This window comes from Strix aluco, chromosome 2 (genome assembly GCF_031877795.1).
Source record: "Strix aluco isolate bStrAlu1 chromosome 2, bStrAlu1.hap1, whole genome shotgun sequence".
Lineage (NCBI taxonomy): Eukaryota > Metazoa > Chordata > Aves > Strigiformes > Strigidae > Strix > Strix aluco.
In genome coordinates, this window is record NC_133932.1 from 123,810,194 (window position 1) to 123,836,118 (window position 25,925).

At 34.4% G+C, this 25,925-nt stretch overlaps 1 protein-coding gene across 5 annotated transcripts in view; it reads right to left on the reverse strand.

Annotated features, from left to right (window-relative positions):
- The window catches only part of CNTN5 (contactin 5), a 671,848-nt gene that overhangs the window by 162,997 nt on the left and 482,926 nt on the right, over nt 1-25,925 (reverse strand). For all 5 annotated transcript variants that reach the window (XR_012622124.1, XM_074816205.1, XM_074816204.1 and 2 more), the window contains 2 exons: nt 19,210-19,413; nt 5,204-5,306 (listed from right to left, as the gene is read on the reverse strand). Coding sequence is in view for 4 of the 5 variants with exons in the window: in XM_074816205.1 (XP_074672306.1) it covers nt 5,204-5,306; nt 19,210-19,413 (307 nt within the window). In the remaining variant the exon portion in view is untranslated. The remainder of the gene's footprint in view (nt 1-5,203; nt 5,307-19,209; nt 19,414-25,925) is intronic.

The window sequence follows — 25,925 nt, forward strand, 5'->3', positions numbered from 1 at the left end:
CCCTCAAACATACAGAAGAACAAGCAGATGTGTTGTAAGAAAAATTTTGTCAACACTGTTCTCTATTGGTTGTTTTGCTTAAAATGTGTTGATATATGCAGTTAAAAAATAACCATAGTGAAAAAAAGGATGTCTAAAACTTATTTTTTTTTAAGCAAAACAATCCTTTAGACAGTCTACATGACCCAGGGATCCTATTTTAAAACCAAAGTTTGGTAACCTACAAGTACAGTAATAGCCCACATCCTCTAATTTTTTGTAATGAGAAATAAGATATGATTACTCACTCAAAATTGGCTGTTAGCACTATCATAATACAAACTGTATTTTTTTTTTTTTATGGCTGAGGCCAGAAAGCAATGAAGTATGAGGTTTATATAGAGAATAAAATAGAAGCTGCTGTATGGTGTGATGCATGACCGAAAATGCAGTGAGGAAAAGGCTAAAGTGTGAGGGTCAGGTAGTGTGTGTGCATTATACACAATTTGACATTAAAAACTCTGTGTGAAAGAGTGGGTGTAGAAGAACTATTTGAAAGGGAAATAAGAAGTCAGACTAGACGTATATGCCGGCGGAAAAAAGAAAAAAAGAGTGCTAAGTTTCTGACACTTCCTTTTTCTTTTTTTCCTCGGAGAACAAGGGTCTGTGCTCATTGAGGAGCGTTGTAACTTACAGCTTTTCAGCTAATTGGACAAACCAATACTATATCATTATTTGAACTATGAAAACTTGTTCATTTTAAGGCTCTTGAAAAAACCCATATATTTTCATCTACACCTGCCTTTAAGTCCCATGTTAAAATAATAGTATTAAAATCACTTATGAGATAACTACACTCCACAGTCAGAAAGTGTAAAGAATGCTCGGATGGCCGTTACTGGAAGTGCTTCACTAATGAATATGTCATGTGGTAGGGACAGAACATAAAGGCTTTTACCTATCAGCACCATTACTTTCATATCTTTTTAATGGGAAGCTAAATGAAGACATCAGAATTCTTCCTTTTAAAAAAATACATGAAAAAAGAAATGAAAGAATCAATTGTTTCCAGATGTTCTTGGAAGCAAAGTCAGTAATATTTGAGAGAAAATGAAAATGGCAACCTGCTGTCACAGAAGGCAGTGCCTGAGAAATTGCATTTCTGGAGCAGGAAAGGCCAGGAGTATCTGTGATCTATTCAAGAGTGTCAGCCAGGAAAATGATGGCGTCTTCACCAGAATTTACCCAAAGAACAAGGTCATGATCTGTCTTCCTGATTTACATAATAAACTTAAGTTCTGACATTGAACTTGTTACAAACCAGGATTATCTGGATTACAGACAACAACCTCATAATCAATAAGCTAATTTATTTGTTTTACAAAAAACCCCTTGTCTTTTTAAATAACACAAGACACAAGCAGTGAAAATTTTGTTACTCAAAAGCAAATATTAATTACTGCTGGTTAGATTTTTTTTTTTAATGAAGATATTCTGAATTCTTCCATTCAGTAAGTTTTAAAGATATTTTTTCTTTTTTTAATTATTATTTTATTATTTTAACAATTCTTAATATAAATCTTAATCAGGATTTAGCAATTATATAAATTAAAAAGATGTATTTCTGTTCTTATGAAAAGTTCAAAAAATAGAAGATGTTAATACTTAGTTATTGCCAGTGGTGGCTTTTTAATTATTCTTTTTTTAAAAAAATGATAAATAACCTGTCATGTTAGGAAAACAAAAAATCAAGTGTTCCTAATAAAAATGACATAATTAAGTGGGTGGCAGAAAACATATCTGTGTGCTATATATACAGATGTATATGAAACATAGATGTAATTGAACCACAAGTTGTTATGAAGATGTGACAATGAATATAGCTACAAAAACAACTTTTCAACAGAAGTGGGCCAGCATAATTATCCAGCACAAATCACAAAACATCACTAATTGCAAAATACACACTCTGATTTACAATATAATAAAATTTGACTCCTCTGTCTGTCATGTCTTCTGTTATACCTGAACAGTAAATCATGGATATATGCAGCCAATGACCGATGCTCATTATAAGCATCATTACCTAATACAAATAGCATCATTTTGAGGTATTTCACTACTATATTACTTTGAATTCTTTAGCAACAACAAAGTTTATTTATAAGTGGCAACAGTAACATAATATTTTCACTTGTAACTGGACTAGCTACATATTGGTTGGGTCAGAATAAAATCCTTCTCAGAGAACTTCTGTCTCTCAAGCAATTAAGACGTTTGATTTTAGTTTGGACACAAAAGCTGCACAGCTCCAATTTATTTAATTCCTACAGCCATAGTGACTGGCAGTTCTAAATAAACACAATTAATAAATCATTAATCTGTAACTAAAGACTAGGCTCTTTCTGGAATATTTGCCAAATGCCTACTTCAGGAAAACTCACTGGAATGTCTGTCTGTCTCGCAATTACAGTGGATAGAGAAGAGCAAGTGTTTCAGACAGCTAAAGTAAAGGATGAGAAAACTAGCAGCACATTGGTTTTGAGACTGTGATATCTTCTGAGTTATTTACAATAAAAATTCAAAACACCAAATCTCAAAATGCTAGGTAAAGAAGGAACAAATCAGATTGGTAACGGGGACCAATGGCAGTGTACAAGAAAAGACCCTTACAAACTATCAGGACTAAGAGATGGGAACAAAAAATGAAAATGATGAAAATGAATACGAAATCTGATGCATTTCTACCTTCCACCTCCCTCTCCAGGTTTCAAACAAGGCCTGAAATGTCATTCATGTAATTATTACCGTATCAGGTTGAAAGCAATTTCAACTCAGCTGATTTGATTGTGCATTAATGGCTGCGAAAAGAAGATAAGGAATGTACATGGTAAAAATAGCTGCCCATTACAATAGCAGCAAATGGGGTCAACTTATTAGATAACCTTAAATTCCTTGATCATTCAGGTGTTTTTGTTTTTTCTTTATTAAAGGTTAATGCTAAATATGAACATGGAAATAAGCTAATTCAAGCCTTTCCTGTCAACCTTCACCTTCCTTATGTGGCTGTTTGAATAGCAACTGACACTTTTTGAGAGAGTTTACTAAATCTCAGATTGCCTATGATAGAAGGTAGCATCAGTAGCTGCGTTTCTTGCCTGTGAGTTGTGGTTGAGAAGGACACCATGTGGCATACCTCCTCTTCACTGGAAAGTGACAGTTGACTTGTAATCTGTCGGCAACTGCAATTTCATTCCAGCAAAATGAAGAAAACAAGAACACGTTGGTTACTGCTTCAGCCATAGCCAAGAGTCTAATAGGACCTTGTTGTCAACTATTGACCTCGGAGAAAATTGGTTAGTGTTGCTGACAGGAGAGAGCCTGGAGCCACCAGCCTCTACAGAACAGCCCTCTTCCTCATATATTTCAGCATTTCAAGGAATGTCTCCACTTATTGCTTTTCTGTCCTCTCTCATATACCTCTTTCCTTATATTTACTATAAAAACCATAAGACTTGTGTTTTAGCCTACAGAAGTTCTCCCCTCACATTTCCTTTCTAAACTACTGCTTACATTTATGTTGGGAATAATTTGCAGAAGCCGCTGTCACTGTCTGTGGGCTATGGTCTCCCATATTTTGTTTGGACTGATTTGGTTATGTCCTGTCTCTCCTTCAACTTCAGTGGGCCTAAATAGATACAATTAAAATACTTTGTCAGAATTTCTCTCTAATTATTTATGAATACTTTCTGTTAACTTGTTCACTGAGACTGTCTAGATGTTGGTCAAACAGGAAGAACAGGAAAGAAGGGAAGCAAAGTTCAAGGCATATCTCACCCAGCCAGTGAATAGGAACTGTTAAGAGAAAAATCTGAACAAAAAATTCCAGTGACCAGTGACACTTGAATGTCAAAATTACTATAAGATCATTTTTAAAGTGTTCTTAGGTAGTAGAGATGGGCTTTGAAACGTTGCTCTGAAAAAACAGACCTGCTGAGCAAGGTGATCTTCAGGAAAATAAACTACTGTCTTAAAACTCCTTTCCTCTTATGTTTAGTTCCTACATAGAGTAAGAACTGGTATGGAAGATATGGTACTCCTCAGACTAATTCATTTGTGAAGTTCCTCCACAGGAATTGCAAAGACAAAGCTTTCCACTATTTCTTAATCAAAACCAGGCTCTAAGAAACCTGTATGTGTCTTGATAAGCTATGAATTAGAAAACCAAGCAGGATATATGATATTGAGCAGTATGACTTCGAGGGGTGGGGGGGAAATGTCCAAAAGGTATTCCACTGTAAAAAGGAACTGAAAATAATTCAATGCAGTGAGATTTCTCACACACACACACAAATTTGATGGGGTATTATTGAGAAAAACCTACCCTTTATATTTGTTTATATCTCTCTAGTGAAACATCACTGATGGAACACTTGTTTTTAGCTACATACATGTACAGAAGAAAGAATAATTTCTTTCAATCACTAGAATTGCTCTTTAGTTCTGCTTGACTGTATACTACCTTTGCCACCCTTATTGTTGGTAACAATATTAATAACTGCCACAATAAAATTGAAATGTTATCAATTTTATCCTATATATTCTAATCTGAATAATGTATAGAAGTAATTTCACTTCTTATTTAATTTGTATGAAATAGCAAAGAGGCATTTCTAAAACCTTTCTCTCCCTAAACTAATCTATCAACAAACATAAAAAACCCCTTGACATGAATACTAAACACCTGTTCTCTAGTAGTGCTATTAGGTCAGATAGAAACTAGAGAATTGGGACTGCCACAAAATGTGTTAGGACATGTTTAAAACATTGTGCTCTTACCATCTGGGGGGGAAAAAAGGTACTAATCTTGTTTATTTTCCAACTATGATATTTTGGCAGAATAAACTCTAATTTACTGACTTATAGTATCACAGTGAATAAATGGGTGATTCTGGTAAAATTCTCAATAAAAGACTCTCCTGTTTTTGCTTACAAGAATGTAACTTTTCATTTTGACAGAGAGTCTGTTAACTTGAATGAATTACCATCCACAGAAATGTCTGGGCAGGGAATTCATAATTGGCTACTTAGTCAGTTGGTTACTTTGAGTGTGCAGTAAGGACTGTCTCTGAAAATGAAATCCAGCAAAATAATGAGACCACAAATTAGGCATGTCACATCTTAATAAACAATGATGTCTAATTATGAAAGAATCTGTACTTACTTGCCAAGTGCAAAACACTCCATTTTAACAGTTGTTCCCTTTGCAGCTGTAACTGTGTAAGGAAAATGGACTTCAATTTTTGGTTCATATTCCCCCATTACACCTGGAAAATAAGGAATGTTTAAAATATGAAATATTATCAGTTTTCCATTTGTTGAGATTATCCTAGAAAAACCCTATAACTTCGTTTTTGAACCTGCCCAGCAGTAAAGCTAGTAATTGATTGAGATGGCCTTGTTTGATCTGATATGCTCTGCTCAGGTCCAGTACATATTCTAAAATGCTCTTCAGGGTTACCAGCAACACAACAGTGAGCTTAAGAAAAACGATTTATTTTCTCAAACACAGGTTAATATTTATATTATGAAAGATTAAAACAGGAAATCAATTTTAAAAGGGTGAGAATTTTCATAGACCAAAGTTTTGTTTACCAGTGCAGTGACAATAGTGACAAATCAGCATATCATGTTTGACTGAGGACCTTCTAAGCTCAGCAAGAAAAATTCAAATTATGCAAGAGCATTTGTGTACGCAGATACAAACAGATGTGCAGACACATACAAAGTGCAATTATTTAATTTTCAGTGACCCTTTTAATTTGGGAGATTATTAATTTTATCAGGACAACACACTTATTACTGTAAGATACAGCTAGGAAAACATTCAGGAATGTGAAAAATACAAACATTGAAATCAACAGTTATTTGGAATTTGCTGTGGAGTGACTGACAGCCTTGGAGAATGACAAGAGTTTAGGAAATGAGAAATAAGCAGGGAATGGAGACAGGTTTTATAAGATGGGGTGAGAGGTTTGTATTTGATGTGACTTAGAGGAAATGTCATCATCAGCATGGCAGGAGAAGAATATGACTAACAGCTGTGTTCGGTTAGACAGAAGATGGGCTACTGGATAAGTGATACTCAAGAACTAAAAGCTATGTTAAACAAACTAAGAATTGTTCAGAGTTTTAGATGAGGAAAACTGAATATGTGTACCTTCTGTTGTCCCACAAGCTCCTGCAGCTTGGTTCTGGGAGGAAGTCTAAACATATATGCATTTAAACATGTATTTGGGGGCTTAAGGTTAGTTAGAAAATACAAATGTGTCTGATATTTGAATCAAATAACAGAAGTAGAAAGCATAAAATGCTTTTAATTCAAACAATGTAATTCCATAAATAATGTGGTTTTATAAGCAGTATATATGTATAGCAGTAGATATATAGTATATAGCAGTAGATTTCTTTAAAAAAAATAAATGATGCAAGTATTATATGTACTAGCAATAGTGACCCATTTTTTCCTCAAAAACGTGACTAAATCAATGTTTTGACATTTCTTTATGAACTTGTGGAGAAATACTGCCCCTTGTATAAAAATGCAAATTCTGAAGCACTTCTGTCTTTAAAGCTTAAAAGGTATTTTTTAATATAAAAAAGGAAATGAACCTTTGCGTCCTGGGTATTAGAATAAAGCCAGGGCATGAACCAAACTGTAGTCAATTAAAATTTCCCCTACCTAGATTGAAATCACCCCTAGACTAATCTGTCATAAAAATATATTCCCACTGGTTTGTACTGTGTCAGTACATTTCATAATTTAATTACACTCCCTGTGACTTCCTTTACTGTTTTCTGGGTTTTTTTTTGTGAGTATGAATACCAGTTTCAGATTCATTCATGATTTTATGAGATATCTGTCATATTCCTTTTTAGCTGTGTTTTTTACAGACTGAAAAATCCCAGACTATGAATCCTTACAGTGAGTCTTTAATAAACTTGCCATCATTCCTAGTGTCCATGTTGCACTTTTTCAGATTCTATTCTATCATTTTGAGGTGGGAAGATGAGTACTGCACAGCAATATTGAAGCTGTAGGTCCTTCTATCACAGTTTGTTTTTATTTTTTTTTCTTTTGTTTGTTCCTTATTGCTTTCCTCATGATTCAGTTCTATTTGTCTTTTTGCACTAGAGCTGATGTTCATCCACAATGGCACCCTAATCTCTTTAGTGGTAATATCTAATAAATGTATAATAGTTTTAGGTTTAGGTATATATAAATTTGTACTGGCTGACATTACTTATCACCTATCAACTCTGTTATCACAATATCTTTATGCAGCTCTTCACAGTTAGTTTTAATTTTAACTGTCCTTGATAATTTTATATCAACAAGTTTTTCTACCTCTGTGCTAATTTCCTTTCCAGATCATTTATTTGTTGGATGGTGAAGTCCCAGAAAAGTATTCTGTGGCTTCACCGACAATCTCCCACTTCTCCAAACTGATCAGATACTCCTAAAACAGGTGGATTTTTTTTATCTGTTGTTAATTCAAAACGGAGCTGTCCTTCAATCCCTCTGAGAATTTCATTTCTTTGACAGCCTTTGATGAGTGACCCTGTCAAGAGCTATTTGAAATGAAAGTACACAGTGTTACCTTGACCATTCTTATTCATATTCTCTCAGACTCTTCAGGAAAGTTGTACACAGACTGAAGCACGTCTTCCCTCTTCAAAAGCTGCATTCATGGTATATGACTGTATGGTAAAATTACTGTATGGTAATGTGATAAATATAATCCTACTAATTGTACTTTTCTATGTATTTTCTACCAAAACACTTGACACAGAAGTCAGACTTCTACTGGTCTGTAGTTCCTCAGATGTTCCTAGGAGTCCCATTTTTTAAAAAAGCACCTTTTCTACATATACTCCTAGGGCTGAGGCCTGGTGAAGGAAAATGCTACATCACGCTTCCCTCTGTTTATCACTTTGGCCTCGGGGATTTGTTAGCATTTTTAAAGTCAAAATTTCTTCTAAAATTTCTTCAATCTTGTTCAGGGAACCTCCCTAAGTTCCCTTGTAGTGAACACTACTGAAAATAGTTCATTTAGTTTTTATGATGCAACCTTATACTCCTGAGGTGTTCCTTTTAAATCTCTGGCATCTGTTGACTGTGCATACTCCCTGACAGGTTTTGTGATTCAATGAATTTAAACCAATTTTTTTTTACTTTTGTGTAAGATTTTGTTCCTGAAAATCATTGTGTTGAATTGTCATATACTATTAGACATTTGCTTTTCTTAGTCCGGAAGAAAATGCAGCTTAAAGTAGGATTAAATTATTCTTGCCTTTAAAATAATTACTTACTAACACATCTGAGGGACAATATTATCTTTCAGATTCTATGTTTTTAACTTATATTAACTCCCTTTAGTAGGTGCAATCTGTACAAGTATTGAATGCTCTTTGCAAGTCACGCCATCATTTCATATTCCTAATAAAATGCTGATATACCAATGCTTTGTACCACATCCCGTTCTTCTGGTTATTGTTACACGAACAAGAGACATGCCTGCAGCAATTTACTGAGCAATCGCTTGGTGTCCCTATGAAAATTAGGAAACAAAAGTCTATTATTGCAAAAGGATATTTTTCACCCTTATTATTTATGATCTTTGAGACCAAGGAGGCCATTACACTTGCATAGACATCAACGGAATTATCAAGGCCTTACCTTCCCATGTTACACTATAATTGCTTTGTTGTGGCTGTTGTACCTCCAGGCTCTTTATCTTTCTCAGTTTCTGTTTTGGTTACTATGAGTCAGTAATGGTAAAACAACCACCATCTGCATTTTCATTATAATTTTTGTTCATTTGTATCGGGTGCTAAAACGAAACAGAACTTTTAAGAAATATCGAGGCCTTGAGTTATGTGCATTAGAATCAATTCTCTCAGACTTATATATATGACTCTCTTTCAGTGGTTTGGCTAAGATCATAAAAAGTTCTCCCAGTCATTTTTTATTTCCAGTTGTCAAACATGAAATATAACAATAAATAAAATTGATCAGTACAGAATGAAAACATAATATATGATTTTCAAGCAGCTAACAAATCACAGAGCTCACGTGGTCTGAGCACTGTAGAGGAATAGGGAACCATTCTCAGTGCTCCTGCGCTCTGCCTTCCCATGCAAATACCTCCTTTCAGAGAATCTTTACCTTCCCAGAGATGACCCCCATGATTCAGTCTTCCTTAGACTAATTAATTAGTTTACTACACTCCCTACTTCACAAGCTGTACCTTTCAGCTGAGTTCAGATCTGGGTATGAAAGTGCTGAATTTGTGATTGGTATGAAACGCACTGCTTCAAAATAAATCTAATTTACCAGATCTTGAAATTTTGTCTGGGATTTAAAAGGGGTTAAAGGCCAAACTTTCCTGTGTAAGTAAATTTTACCCCTGGGCTTTATTCTGAAACAAGTCATCCCACCTTACGTTTCCCAGTCTCTGGGTCTCTGGCCTTTCAGTGTGTATGAGAAGAAGAGCTCTCCACATTTCTGTCCAGCCAGGGTCTTCCCTGGCTGGGTAAAGTTGAACTGAGATGAAACACTAATAACCTTTCTGTTATATCTCTGATTACTGAAAAAGGCAGTGATTCAAATGACTGCACATATCCCAGGACTAAGCACAACTTGACCTTGTTAAAATTAATGGCTTATTAGTCACACAGGCAGAAATGGAGCTCAATATTTATAGAAGAGATGATTTCCCTATTTCCTCCTTCAGATTTTTTTTTACAACAATGCAATTATCCCAGACCAATTATTACATATTCTCCATCCCAGGTAAGGAAAACTCATAAAATCAATTTTAATTTTAATAAGTGATTTCATTTAACAAGTTGTTGCTCTGACTTGGCTGCAACTCTAATTTGAGTACAAATCTCCACTACCCAAAGTGTCCTATGAACTCTCAGCTACACTGTTGTCTGCATTTTAGTTTTCCATCAAAAAAAAGAGATGACACAATTCATTAAATCACAAAAATGTGATAAACAATGATTGTGAGGTGCTCACGTACCTCAGGAATAGATGTAATAAAATGTCAAACATTTACAGATATTGCTACAGCTAATACTGTTTACATTATGCTCTGTGGGCCATTTAATGGAAATGGAAAATGGAATAAAGTAACAAGATCTGTTTCTGATTGCCAGTTCTTTCAGCTAAGACAAGCGGAAGAACTACAGACAGGATATCAGTCATTATCACCTTGAAAAGGACTACTCTGCCTCTTCATTTAGCCTGGCACTCCATGACTTTTACAACGTCAAATGAATAGTGTAGAAAAATTGTGAGTTGATGACTATTCACACAAGAAGACTTTTTGCCTTCACGGGGTAAGAAAAATCAGACTGCTGAGAAATCATGACACATCATCTTACTCCAACTGTGTAGAGCCTAACGCTTCTGTTCTATTAGTCTCCTAGATTTTAACCACCCTATTGAATCTCCCAGAACATAAGCTTCCATGATGGCTCCTTAAACCCTTTCAGATAAAATGATCTGGGTTTCTTTCAAACTTTTAAAGTAATAGCTCTTTAACTTAGTTTGGAAACTAATTTTACATTGAACATGTTACGGGACACACTTGAATAAGTGGCTGATAAGATTTTAAGACAGTAGCTACAAAAGAATATAAAATTCCTTGCTAAACATCACCAGAGTGCTAGGGAGAAAATGAAAGCCAAAGATTTCCTATACTCAGGAGAAAGATTAGGCACAGATTTATACTTGCCATTGTTTTATTAGCAAAAGTTACAAACCCCATAGTTCAATGAATAAGAGTGTTTGCCTGAGAACTTTGGGTAAAGTCGCTGACTGGTGTAGGAATGTTAATCTGGTTCTCTTACAACCTGGATAGTACTCTAATCACAAAATTATTGGGGATTCTTATTGGTTTGGACGTTCCTCTCAATTTCTGGGAAAACTCTTGGGGAGTGATGAACTTGTTCTGCTGCATAAGAATTTTCTAATAATTTTACAGATCAGAAATTGAGTTTCCTACCACATTGTAATTATGATCTGTTGTGTGAATATGTATTCAAACCCAAGAAAATTTTGACCAAGAAACTACGGCAGGAATGTGCATGTATAATTTCCTCTCATATCAATAATCTGTAATGCAAACTAGGGTTGCCTATCATGTAGGTCTTTTTGTGACAAAAGAACATTTAGCATTTTCCCTGAACCATTATATTTATTTATTTGGAATATTTGTTTGGAAGAGAGAGCCCTGAATACACGCATTTACAATGACAGTAAATTCACAACATAAACCAAATTAATTCAAAAATAAAGATGATACCCACCATTACATCCTGGCTGAATTTTCAATACATTGGGAATAATTTATTGACTACCCTGCATTAATCTTATTGTAAATGGAAGGATGAGTGCCTGCTGTAAGTCTAAAAGTTTAGTGTGGGATTGGTTGTTTTATGATAACTGTCCATAATATTTCTTACACTTAGAGATCTCTTAACCACATTTTTCTTTTGAGAAGCCCTAAAAACATTCACGTGAAACTGCATTCTGCAATGCACTGAACACTAAAGTACTAACAATGTTTTCATATGTTACTCAGAACAAATCCTATCACATATCACTGGATGGAAAGAAGTCTTTGCTAGAATCTATCCTAATATCAAATTCAGGAATTCTGTTTCTGGGAAAAATATTTTAATGAATACAGCACAAGAAGGGAACAAACTTTTCTTTAGTTTACAACTAGGGGATAAGATGTTCATGTATTTCTAATTATTGAGGTATAAATGTGGAAGAAGGTCACATTTATTCAAAACAAGATGTTTAACTACAGCTTAAACAAAACCTTCCTCTTCCCACTTTAAAATCCATCTTTATATTATACTCAATGTCACTAGTCCAGCAGCTAATTTCTGAACTCTGTCTAGAAAGCGCTTTCTGGAAATAACATTCCTATCTTGAAATATTTAAAAAATTAGTTATTTATAACTCATAAATATTGTGTATGTATGTCATACATAGACGAGAGCTTTCTACCTCTCTTAAAGAGCGAATACAACTAAAAGCACTTCATTTTCAATTGTAAGTGGGTGTGCTATGACTGAACTCAAGGGAATTAGGGCCAAACCCTAAGGACACAAAAGCAATGAGGTAAACTCAGAATAAGTAATGAAGGGAGCGGTGGTATTTTCTCTAGCTCTTCAAATGAGAGGCCAAAATTTCTCGTCTAGTCTGGTCTGCAGAGATTTCTCTTTACCTGTGTTTGAAAACATCAAGCAGAAACTATAACCAAGACTGCCGTCTCTCTCTATGTAGAGAAGTCTTTACTGAGTCATAACCTAGACTTCAATCCACCAAATTTATCACATTTATGCAATTTGGCATCTAAGCTCTTCTACTAAACCCAGCATATCTGGCGTTGGATGAAACCAGACTTCGCTCTTTGGACACTCAGAGATGAGTAAGGGCATCTGAATGGCTTGTATACAACATTCCAGTATGAAGATTTGTGCATATATAGTTGTATGGAAATATGATAACCTGAACATTTTTATTGACTATGTTTATAGATATTTTTTCTGAGCAGTCATACACATCAAGAAAAATCGGGACTCCATTACACTAGGCAATGTGCCATCTTGCTTGAGAGGCCTAAGAATATGAGTCAACAAAAAGCCAAAAGAATTGTCATTGCTTTTCTTGTTCCATTTTGTTTTTACAGAGGAGGACATCATGCTGAACTTGGCACAAGAAATCTGTGGATGATTTCTTTTAGGCATCACTGGCCAATATTTATTGTTCCTCCTTTCCAATTATGTACTTTCATCCAGGTCAGGCTTACAAAAGCTATCAAGAAATCTGGAAAATATTGTTTAATTTAAATGATCAGGAGGAGGATCTAATTTTCACGGGGTTTCTAATTGTATTCCTGATGGCATGTTCACAGTTTTTGAAGAACCTCATTTATCCTATAGTAAATTACATATGTGTTTGTACTTCAAATATGACCTAAGGCACCATTTTTCTTGCAACCTGCACTGTTTTTTTACAAGATGAAAACAAAATATCCCCTTTCCAGTTAGGTACCAAAAGTGTCAAAATTGATGCAGTGTCCAGAGAGGATTTTTTCATGTGGTTCTGATCAATTAGGACACAAACTAATGTTGCTCTAATATTCATTGTTATCTAATTAACTAGAAAGAGCTTCCTAAATGCGACATGTTTTTCAGTTGAGTCTCCTCATATAACCATGCAAATACAAGTACCTATTATTCCTCAATAAGAAAGATCAAACTAACACTAACATTTCTCCTCCATTAGCAGCAGCTATTGAAGTACCCATTGTTTTAGACCCAACAGCAACAAATCATCCTTGTTATGAACTTACTTCAGTCCTAACCTCAAACAAAATTCCTGCTGTTCACAATCAAATTATTTCACCATGTTGACAAGAACACCAAACTGACAAGTCATTCTTATTTGAACATTATGCCATACCCCATGACTGTAAAGCAATCAGTCGCTTGTGAATTTGTAGCTAAGATCCTGAGACAGTAAGATACATAACATTAGGTATGATCACTCTCAATAATCTGAAAACATTTGAAAATATAAAGGTTATTTTTGTTATCAACTTGCACAAATTTCAATTTAGTCACCATTAATTGTAATATTATCAACACACTTATGTCTGAAATCTTAATAGTTACAGTTCAATGCAACATCATTCCTAATCCTGAGTTGAATTTGGAGGAACATTTTTTTTCTCCAGTTCATTTATTTTATACTTTGTATACTCTGTGTATGGATCAGTTAACTCTTTCCTTTGTGTAATAGTTTCGTAAATCATCAGGAGGAGAAGCAAAACAAGAAAACATGAATGCAGAAGATGTGTGAGATGATATATGTCTAGAATCTTAAATTACTATAGCTAATTTAAAAAAGCAACAACTTCATTTCCAGCAGATAATGTTTCTATAAACTAGTGGGAAAACTGAGCAAATAAAACTCCTTGAAAGAGGTTATCTTAACAGAATTCAGAGTAAACTAAACTCAAAGCAAACTGTTTCATAGTGTAAGAGTTCTTGTTCTACACTGAATGTTGGAACCTAGTCCTTTCCAAACCTTTCCCAATTTTCCTTCTGAAATACTCCCCTGGTTTCAGCCCTTTTATATTGTCAAAAGACCATCCCACGTTGTACATATGTATGTCCTTGTTTTAATTTTTTTAATTAAAATAAGATTAAATTGGGTTTTATTAATTCTGATTGTCATTTTGACAACCTTGCAGTGGGTTCTAGGCACAAGATCCAGAACAAAACAGAAAAAAAGTGTTTCTTCAAAATACCTGTAATCCATGAAGGATGTCTTTTTATTGGAGAAAAGCTGAGATTATTGGAGTTGGTCTTTTATTTTCAGTTTCATAATGACCCATCATTAAAACATCTCACTACAACTTTAGCAGAGAAACAACATGTTTATTACAAGAGTAATGGCTGTCCAGGGACATTGCCATTTTACAGCCTACCCCTGGAACAGATCTCGTGTACTTTGATGTCTGTCAGTGCTATCAATCTTTGTATATGTTAGAGATCAAACCTGACTTTGCCCAGACAGTTTGGCTCTGCTTGAAAAAATATCAAAGTAGGATTATTTCAGATTTGAATCCTGTCCTGGAGCACTAGGAGGAGTTCCCACAGTTTCCAGCCAGTCTTGCACAGACTTTATGGACTTACACAATTTAAGTATGAGATGTGACTGGACACTTAAAAATGTAAGTTAATGATCTTGCAATACAACCCACATGAAAGAGGCAGCCTGCAAGGTCAGAAACTCCAGAAAACCTGGCAGGATTAAGTCACAGTTGGTTAAGTATTTTCAACTCTCATTACAATCCAGGTATACTTTCTGTCTGCTAGAATTCATCTCCATATGAATAAACACATTAGAAGACAAAACTAGTAATGCAAGCAGGAAAAAAAATAAAACTGTGTATTTCTGGAAGGGGAAAACTGACAGATCATAAACATTAGGGTTAATCTTCAGAGATGGAAATAGTCTATGTCTGTGAAACTGTTGATTTTGTTCTATATTTTTATGTATTATGTATTACCTTACTATCCTATTCTGGATATTTTTATTGCTTAATTTCCCCCATTGGGGAAATTATTATGACTTCTTCCAAAATTTCGTTAATGTTGGGAAAGAGATCTTTAGATAACCAAGCGATGTTCAAACAACATATCCCAGAGTTCAACCTGAATAAGCACATGCAGAACACATTTCATCATGGAAAAGTAGAAATGAACATCCTTAATACCTTGATAATTATATGTTCTGCCATTATGTGAGATTATTAATCACATAGAATTAATCAATAGAATTAGGACAGACAAGATCCAGCTCACAGAACTATGATGACATGGAAAAAATTTTGAAGGTCAAGGTCTGCATTCAGTTACATGAGAATATATCGACCTCAGCTGAGGTATAAACTAATTTGCTCTAATTCAATACAGTGAATGTATCCTCTGATGTCTGAAATTGTACAGGTTCTCTTTTTTTTTTTTTTTGAAATTTCACAATACAAAGCCACTAGACAGCATCTACACAGAGATAAAATGAATAATTAATTCTCTCCTCTACAGTAATAATGTTAAATTTAACATATTTTCAAGAGAAATAAAAAAGATAATAAAAGGAAGAAAATCTGGAATGAAAGTGTGTGAACTTGAAATGCCTTATGCTATCTAGCATCAAGTGTTTTATACTCCCTAGGTTTCTATTTCCTAAATTTTAAGAGGCTTTCTGTTGTTTTTACTAGTCAAGATAATTTACTGCTCTCAATCAGCATCCAAGCCTGCAAAGATCCATTTTAACAGCTCTGTTTATTATTTGTAAACAGTTATTAAATAATTCCTCAAAGTTTCTAATGCATTATAAAGGCAGTTAATGAAATTATGTATATTTTTTTTTCCTGCTAAAACTTTTTATCTTCTCAGATTGAATTTTAGAGTGTTTTTATAACCCAGCTTGAAATGAAATTGAATTGTATGAAATGACTGATTGTCAAGGACATCTGAACAAATGAGGTATTCATTTTATTCAGAATCCATTGAAGGATTTCTCGATGTTTTTATTTAATTTGCTTCATATCAAGGAGCTAAGTTCCCCTTTGAGACACATCACAAAGAAATAAAAGATTAATAAAAGCCCAGGAAGTTCCTACATTCTTGCAGAGTTTGACAGAAAGACTTAATATTATTCCATTTCTTCCTCATAGATAAATAGAAACCAGTGTTTTCATAGGAGTATTTTTTGTCACAAGCTGTCCAGTCCCCTAGTACAGGTACAGTTTATATATCAAAATCCAAGAATGATGATAAATATATCAAGTAGAATACTTTTGCGTTAATGATACATATGTCCAGAGAATACAGACTATATAAATTGTTTTATTTATATAGTGTCATTTGTAAAAGCTGTTTAAAACCACAAGCTCTTCCTGTGGTTTCTGACAAATGTGCTGACTGCATAGGATGACAGTTGTGATGCCAACTATTAGAACTCAAAAAGCTGTATGATTTTTAAACTTAAGTGAATATTTGTAAAGGTTAAAATGATTCAATTAATTTTATAACCAAAAAGCTTAAAAAAATACAAACTATGTTAAAATTCATAGAACTCAGTGACATAGTGTCAAGTAAATTTCAGGTAGTCGGTTGTTTGTTTTAATGACGTTCTTAATTTCTCACGTCCTTATTAGAGTCTATACTCATCTGTTTCTTTCTCCACAAATTACTCTAATTTTCTTTAACTCTAATGAGCACCTCTTTTCAGCAGCTATATTATCCATATTTTAAAATCCTGTAATCGCCTTTTAATATTTGTCAATGGACATGGCAATATAACCTAAAGCAATTTCTATCAAAAAGAAAAAGTACAGTATCATTAATGGAATATTTTAATTGTGATCCCAGATAGTTTTTAAGAGGCCCATATTATTGCATTCTGTGGTAGAACAGGGCAGATGTCCTAAATAATAAATATGATTTAGCAACCAGATTTTTCCTGAATATTTTTTCAAAGTATGTTTACGGAGACTGCAAGATTAGGTAGAAAGTCTGGGTCTCTTCACTGAGAAACTTGTTCAGTCATACAGCAAAGCAAACAATTTCTTAAGAAATACTAAAGAACTCTAATGGGACTTTTCAGAAATCCCAACAGATAAAAATTAAGGCATGGAAGCCTGGTAGAAATTCATGTGTGTAAAAAAATGAATCAGGAAATCATTGAGGAGCAGTTCATCTATGTGCAAATGCCTCCCCAACACTCCAGCACAGTTCAGAAGGTTGGATTATCACAGTTGTATGACCGCCAGCCATGAAACAAGAATTTCCTTGAGGCTGGTATATACTACCACTTGACATTTAAGAAAATCTGCACAGTATTCCTTCACAGATTTTGTTTCTTAGCTCACTGATGTAGACTGCTGCCTTTATCTTTATTTACTCTCTCAATTTCTTACACTGTATTTTGTGTCTACGTACTGTTAGTACGATATGGATAACTAATATGTTGAATTTCTGCACAAAACTGGAACCCAATAAAAACATGAAGAAATGACATAAAGAAACAATAGAGCAAGATATGAACAATAAATGTGACAATAAAATTCTATCTTTTTTTGTCAGTTCAAACAGACTAAAAAGACAATCAATGTTTAGGTTTTTTAATTTTCAAAGGTTGATATAGAAAAGATCAGGTCTACTATGTTAGTTCAGTAAAACTAAACGCCTGAAACTCAATAATTAGCATAGATACTAAACCATCAAAAGAAAATAGAAAATTATACTAAAACACACAGCTCTTTGCTGCAGAGGCTGCATGCTGTACATGCACAAATTTCAAATTGTTACAATGAATAAACATTAACTTCATTCCATTCTAATCTGTGAACACATTTTTGCTTACCTTGTTAAACTAAGTCATCTGTGTTTAAGTCCAGCTTTTGTAATGCTTCTACAACACAGGACTAGTCTTATTTCTAGAAAAAGCTACAAGCAAGAAAAAAGCCTCAGAGTCTCTTTCCCTCTCTTTCTCTCTGATTTATGTAAGTATGGATTCACTATGATGAATTGCTGAAATGTATTTCTGAAGAACTAGAAAACATCATTAGATGTGGAACATATTGACAAAAAGGAAACTGTAGGCACTTATGGTATTATTAATTATTATTCTCAAAAATAAAATTATTTTGACAGAAAACAAAACCAAAAAGCAATTATAATGTAATAAATATGATTTTTTTTGCTGTAAAAGCAAATAACAGAGTTGCTCTATAGGCAAATATTCTAACAGAATTGGAGTTACATATAATATATATTGAAATGTCATATTGCTCCATAAGAAATATTATTGGAAGCTGTTTTCTTTTGATTTTTGGGAAAAAATCCTAAGCCACTTTTTGATAATAGGATTTAGGTACTTATTTACACAAAAAATACTGCAGTTATATGTCTTGATGAAATTCAAAACTACCCGGGTAACTAACTATCATTGTAATCAAAGCTGTTGTAGTGTTCTTGGTGGTACTTAATCAGTGCATTGAATTGGAGCCTGGAAGTGTAACAGGTCTTTAGTACAGCAACAGATAATGATTTAAGCAATACAACCTCTTTTCATTTGTCTAACCATGTGCCATATGAGAGATATAAATGTGGCATCCTAGCATCCTACTGCTGGTCTTTATGCCCAACGTGGTATTGGCCAGTCCCCTGTGGATGTCTCAGGTGCCTGAGGGTATCTCAGTGACCACTTTGGTTGAGTAAACTGAACTGAGCCCTAAAGAAATGGACATTACTGAGAAAGGAGATTTGTTTCTTTCTGGCAGTGACAGAGGACCAGAATAGAAAGAAGGAGTAACTGTTCTAAACAAAATATATCAGGAGGTGTCAGAGTGCACCTCAGCCTTTAGAGTTTTAAATATGCTCACAAGTGTCAGACATTTTAAAAGAAAATATCTCCATGAACACCTTTCCTTTGCTGATTGCTGCAGTAAATGCATGCATATTGTTAAAAACCAATAACATCATGGTTCTTAAATTAACTAAAGTATATTTGGTTTATTATTTTTGCTTCCATGTGGTACCCAGAAATAATGCTTTTCTTACCATCGTTTCTCAGTGTCAGAGGTGTAGGAGGACTCAAAACTCTGGCATTTGTCACTGTGTTTTTTACCAGGCATATATAGCTGCCAACATCAGATGTTTGCACCTTGGAGATGTAGAGATTGCCTGTCTCCTGAGAGATGAAGCGTCTGCTATCTTCTGCCACAAAAGACGGGAATTCATTAAATACCCAGCTATAGATGATCTCTAAAGGAACACAGAAAAAAAAAAGAAATTATGGAAACAATATTGTATCATGTTAATGGATACACTCAATAAGTGTTCATTAACTATTTAAATAATCTAGAAAAAAAAAGTTAAAGGCTTTTAAAACTTTTTATTTGTTTGGTTTAGAATTGAGAAGAATTTTTTTCTCTCCTTGGAATTCTGAATATAGCATAAGTGTTGAGTCCACAAGTTCCCTGGGAAGATAGATTTAGTTCAGGAAAAATAATTACATTATTCAATGGACTCAGAAAACACCCATAAAATATTAGATAATTCCTTTTTCTAATCTTTCAGGTGAAGCCAAATATAACATACAAAACATTTTCTCTACTTGTTCAAATTTGCAGTGAAATATATCAAGATGCTTCCTATACAGCTAGGGATGACTTCTGCAAGTGTGTGTATAAACAGTTTTTATTCTGATCATCCATTTTTAAAATCAGCAGATTCTAATAACTGTTCGACCTACTTTGCAAGTAGTATTACTGCACTATACTTCTATCTTCTTCTACAACTGCTTCACTGAAGAATCTCAGAACCCTTCCCACATGCAGCTTAAATCCCTACAATCAATGAATAATTCCTTAAACCAAAGCTACCAACTGCTTGGCCTCATAATCCGATGGATCAAAGAATAATCAAAGTGATTTTTAAAAAAGATAATTAAAGCCAATTCCTTGGTTCTTATTTTTATCCCATGAATCATTCTGTTCACCTGAAAAGTATATACTTTTCCCTTTATACTCATAATAATTGGTTGAGAAAAAAGATTATTTTCTATTATTGTGTATGAGATTATATCATGATTTATTAAAACCCTAGATGCATTAATGTCTTGGCTTTAGAAGTATCAGTAAAGTTAATGAGATTCTGATTTAGCAGGGTATTCCTTGCAGGGAATTATTCATGTGGAGTTCCACCAATTCAGACTTTAAAGTCTTAACTTTATGTATACTTTTTACATGTTGCTCTCCTTTCAATTTTATCTTCCACTGTTCCATTTTGTCTCCACACTTAAAAAAAATTCTTCACTACTTAAACTGGCACATTAGCTATAAGACAATTTCTTCTGTAATCTCCTCCTGTGATAGTCTTTAAAGAGCTGACTCCAAAATCAGAAAAGCCAAAGCTAGTTCAGGTATATAAAGTCCTTACTGCTTCTCCAAGATGCAAACTGCTCCATTGGTATAACAAGCTTCAAAGTTTTTAGACTCAAATTTCTTAGGTGACTACTCTCAGCTTCAGCAGCAATATGAAGACAGTAATTGCAGTCTGGCACTACAGGCAGACTGTTTTATCCCCATTACAAGCAAAATGTTTTCTTGACATAAAGTTAGTTGGAAAATGAAAGGGTCAAATGGATGATAGGAAAGGCCTCAAAATTAAAATTTTTCTGTGTGCTTTTCTGCTAATGATAGGAGAGGAACTGCTATAGCTGTTTATGGTACGAGAATGAAACACATTAACATCCTAGTTAAATATATGCCATGGCCAGGTGTGCAGTTTGACAATAACAGCATAGGAAGCATTAGAAATTCCAAGTGATCTGTCCTTTCTATCCTTATGTTATTCCTTTCCCTGACATGGTGGTCAGAAAGGAATAGAAAAGCACAATGACTGCTTTTTCAACCAATTTAAGCCAACAGTGCAAACAGTGATGTTGAGATGCAGGATGTTCTGGACTAATGTTGAAGAAGTTCAGTCTAGTTTTGAAATTACATGAAAATCTTCTCATGAAAAATTGATGGTATTCATACAAAATTGCTATGGTAAAGGACTAAACATATTTATCAGACAGTAGGGGAAGACTCCAAAATGGGGAATTAAGTTGCACACATTGACTTTTTGCTTAAAAACTTTTTCAGATCTAATTGTAATTCTGAGTGGTTACATAGGACCCTGAGGAATTCGGGGCTCACAGAGAGCTCTCCACTTGTTAAAAATATCCTTTCTTTTCTGTTATGTTTCAGAGAAAATACTAATTACCCCAAAATATTTCTCTCTGAAAATTTCACTGCCATGTTTTGCCATGATGTCTTATCTGGCAGAAAGGATTCATGGCAGCATAAAACTTTACAAAGTGATGATGAAGGTACAAGTTCAAGGAAAATGCATAGGCTTTAATTGAAGACACCTGTTACCAATTCAAATGGAAGCAATCAGTCTCACTAATTGCTGTGGCTTAAAGTAGTTCAAACCAAATGTAAAGCAGTCATCATTGTGAGTTCATTGGTAGTTCCTGTAGAATAGAATTTTCTCCATTTGTAGCCTAAAACCACATGCAATTAATCATTAATTTATTAATTAGAACTACTCTTAAGGAACGGATTTGAGGCAATATACTCTTGTGCCTCTAAGGAAATAGAATACTTAGTCTTTGCTGGTTTTGAATCTGGGGGGGATACTGTAATTTTGTCACCTTCTAAATGATTTTTGCTGTTAAAAATGGTGTGATGGGTGAATGAGTACTGGGAAACAGCACTGAGAAAAAAGTAATGGAACTTCTGCCAAATCTAAAACTCAAATCATTTATGCTATTAAGCTGCAGTTAATATTTTTATTTGTTCATACCTACAGTATCTGTATTCTAGACAGGAGCTTAAACTCCAAAGCACAGATGAAAGTGCTAACAATTTGCTTCTTGATTATTGTTAGCCCATTGATATTGAAGGAATTACTCCTATTTTTCATTTCTAAAAAGCAAAACCCTGGGAACATACTTTCAAATACCTGAAGACTTTGCATCTGAATGCTCAGATCGGGAATTGATCTGGAATTCCAGGTGAAAAACCTGTTACACACTTTTTAAAGTTACCCTCCTGGTTAATGAGTTCAGCAAATTCTTAATCTTGAGGGTTATGTCCTTACAGTATGCATAGGGTTCAATAGAAATATCTCAGGAAAACTCTGCAATTTCCAATGCATGCTATGCAGAACAGTCATAAACAACCGCAGCTGGCTTGGGATCTGGAGACCCAACAGTTTTTAGCTGACAGAAATAGATGAATGATCTTGCAGAAGTGATTTTGCAAAAGGGTGTTAAGAGAATGACTGCAATTACGGGAAAATGAGTGTACCCTGACATTGATCCATTGTACAAATGTCTCACACTTCTAAATTTGCAACCAGAGAAGAGGATGAAACATGCATTGGTGTTCATATTCTGGGGCTCTGACTGTTCCCAGTTTGTATGCCAGCAAAATTAAAATTTAGTGTTCTTAAATCAAAGAATTGCTAATGAAGGCTATCCAAGTACAAAATCCGTTTTTTTGTTTTGATTTGGTTTGTGTTCTAATTCTGGCAGTATCATGCATAAGAAAATACCCAAATGACAGTAACGACATAAAAATAAGAAAGTGAGAATGATGGAGAATCAACATTTAAAACACTGCTGTCTATCTATAGAGAAGTCTGTCTTCTATAGCACATGCACAGTAAAATATTCTGAAACAAGAGTGAATATAGTTACATGCCAAAAGTCCCACAGCAGTTCAGCACAGAAGCACAACTATAAGAAGAGAGGCTTGTATTTAAATATTATCTGAAATCCCGCTCTTACAAAATGGTAAGCTGCTGCGTGAACTTTTTGAATACCAGAACAAGAAGCCTAAGACCAAACAGATGACACTAGGCCTATTAGTACACAGCTCACTGCAGTTGTCAGTGAACTTGGAAGCCTCTATTTTCCTATAATGGTTTATGTGAAAAGATTTTAGAACCTGTGTCATTTGGCTAAGCACAAAGCACAACTGTCATTGTATTAACTTCTTAACAGGAGACTAAACTCCAGAGATGCATCTCAAGCCTGACAGGTAAATAACAATGACCTTCAAGAGATTTTGAAGTTAAAAGTCAGTGCTACCAATATCTAAATAAACCAAACTACAGCTGTAAAATCAGAAAGTAATTACTCTAGATATGAACCTTCTGAAGTCATCTCTTTTTGAGAAAAGACTGAGTAAATGGTTTCTCCATGCTGTACTCATTTTGCTTTCAATAGGGAAAAAAAGTTTAAGTGAAAATAGGAAACTGTGAATACTGTAGTTCAGAGTATTTTTACAGAATATATGCTGAGCTTATTTTTTATTTCTATGCACATCTATTTTATTTTTAATGTGACACCTATGCCAAAACCACAAAGATGATGCAGAGCCCTTTGTGGAAATTACCGTTGACTGCCAACACAAAAGAAACATTTACACAGATACTATTCATCAACACAAATAGAAACAGAGAGTAAAAGACAGAGAAATTATGAATTATAGAAGCAGTTGTAAATTGGCATTCTCCTGTGGCTTGGACTGAAGGACTCTTCTGCTGGTAAGTTCTGTTATACACAAAGTCTTGGTGTGAAAATGATTTAAATAATTTTGGTAACCGTAAAACTGGTATTTCCTTTTATGAACGACCAGCCTTGTTTATGGAAGAATGTCTCCAAGGAGCTTTGTATCTGTTTTCTGAAGGTCATTTGGAAAGCCTTCCAAATGTCCAATCTGTTTCCATGTTTTACAAAGTACTTTTTAGTGGGCTATGTAGGTGAAAATCTAGGTCACTTGGTGATAAAGTAGTAAGAAGAGAGCATCTATCTCCTACGAAATGAATTTATAGTGTGAAATTTTGTTTACTATAATTTCTTAAATGATTTTTGTAGATCTATTTTATCTGTTTAACAACACTAATTCCTAAACTGTCACAATATGAGGTACTTCCCATAACAGATGAAGCTGGAATGCTGACATATCAGCATTTTTGTTAGTGCTGTATTGTGCTTTTGGAGATATCATTCTGATGCAGAAAATGTCAGTGCTATGGTAATGCAAGAGTCTGTCATTGTGGGTCAGTAAGAAATAAACCCTTAAGTACTGTAATGAGAGCTGTGCTGGAAGCATTCAGATAGCACCAAATATTTACTCCTGTGTTTGTTAGTCCCTGAATGTTTCCCAGATTTGCTTCAAGGCTTTTCTCCTGAAAAATTGCTTGTTTCGTCCTTTTGACATGAGGTTTATAGACAGCCTTTTCATCAGCCCCGTGAACTAAGTGGTATTTTGGGTGGCAAGTGAAGACATAACAAGAAAGTTGTCATACAAATTCCTTTAAGGCCACCTAAAACCTAAATGTACAGTCCGTAAGTTGCTTAAATATTTCATCTTCAAGGTCAAAACATGCAAACACACATCCCACAATTGCAATTCTGTGGAGTTATAGTGCTGTACAAGAAATGTCTCTTCTGTGTCTTCTTTTTGCTATGCAGTGGGAGATATAGTATTCCATGTCCTCCAGTACCATGTTGAGAAAATCTGTTTTTCCTCTGTTTAGAATTTCCTCTGATTACTGCAATTCCACAAGATGGCAGTACTTGATGAATAAATGGTACTGATGCCAGCCAAAATCTGAGATAATCTGGGAGTTTTAGCAACTGTGAGGAAGTTGATTCTTCTCTTTCTTTTATTGATAAGAAAAGAGCAAAAAGCAGACTCAAGATTACGGACTGAATTTAGTATACATAGCTATAACCATGAAATTTGTATGATGGCTTTGCTTTACCATTGAGGAATATTCTGTTTAAGCAAAATAAAGTATTGTGAAAAATATATGCCTAAATCTCCTCTGCTGAAAACACAAAACCTTATTTTATCTCAAGTCCAGTTTTCACCTTTATCATCACACCTGCTGTTTGGATATTCTATGTACCAGCCACAGAATAAGGGTGCAATATGTGGCACTCTCGAATGATGGAGAACACTTCACATTCAGAGGAGGGAAGGTTTCTTTTTAGCTAAGATGAATGATAACAATGGGTTGTTCCTCCGGCTTCCCACCTCAACCAGATAAATAATTTTGGTGCATTTATTTGTGCTGCTGTGGTTTATTATTAGTGCTCATTAATCCTCCAAGAAAATATTTAATGAAGGTAATTTATTTGTTGCATTGTAATGCACCCACATAAAGCAAACATATTGTTGATTTATCAGCTAGCAATGAAATTGCTTCTCTTCTGCTCTGGGAGTTCTGTATCTACTGCTCACTTACCTGGAGCACAATATTACCTATCACATATTTGTCTTTGTTCAGATTTAATTACAGTGATAAATCTTCAAATATTTTCTTTCTTATAACATTCACAGAGCCAATAACTAAAAATATGGCAGAAAAGGATACAAATATTATACTGTCATTACCAGTGTACACAGCCAATATAGTCTCATTATCACAATTGACATGTATGAAATGTAGTCAGTCATTGAAACATGTAAAGACCAATGAAATCTTCCTCATACATATGCTCTTTAAAGAGACCACATAGCATACAACAAAAGTATGCCTTCTGGGAAAGGATGCTAGATTATTATGTATATTTGATTGTCACTGGCATGATTTTCATATTAAAAAAATATCCATTCCAGAAAGAATCAAAATATTGTGATCAAAAGGGCCTGTTCTTCAGGTCCTTCTGACCTCAGACAAGATAAGATATTCTCAGCCCAGTTTTT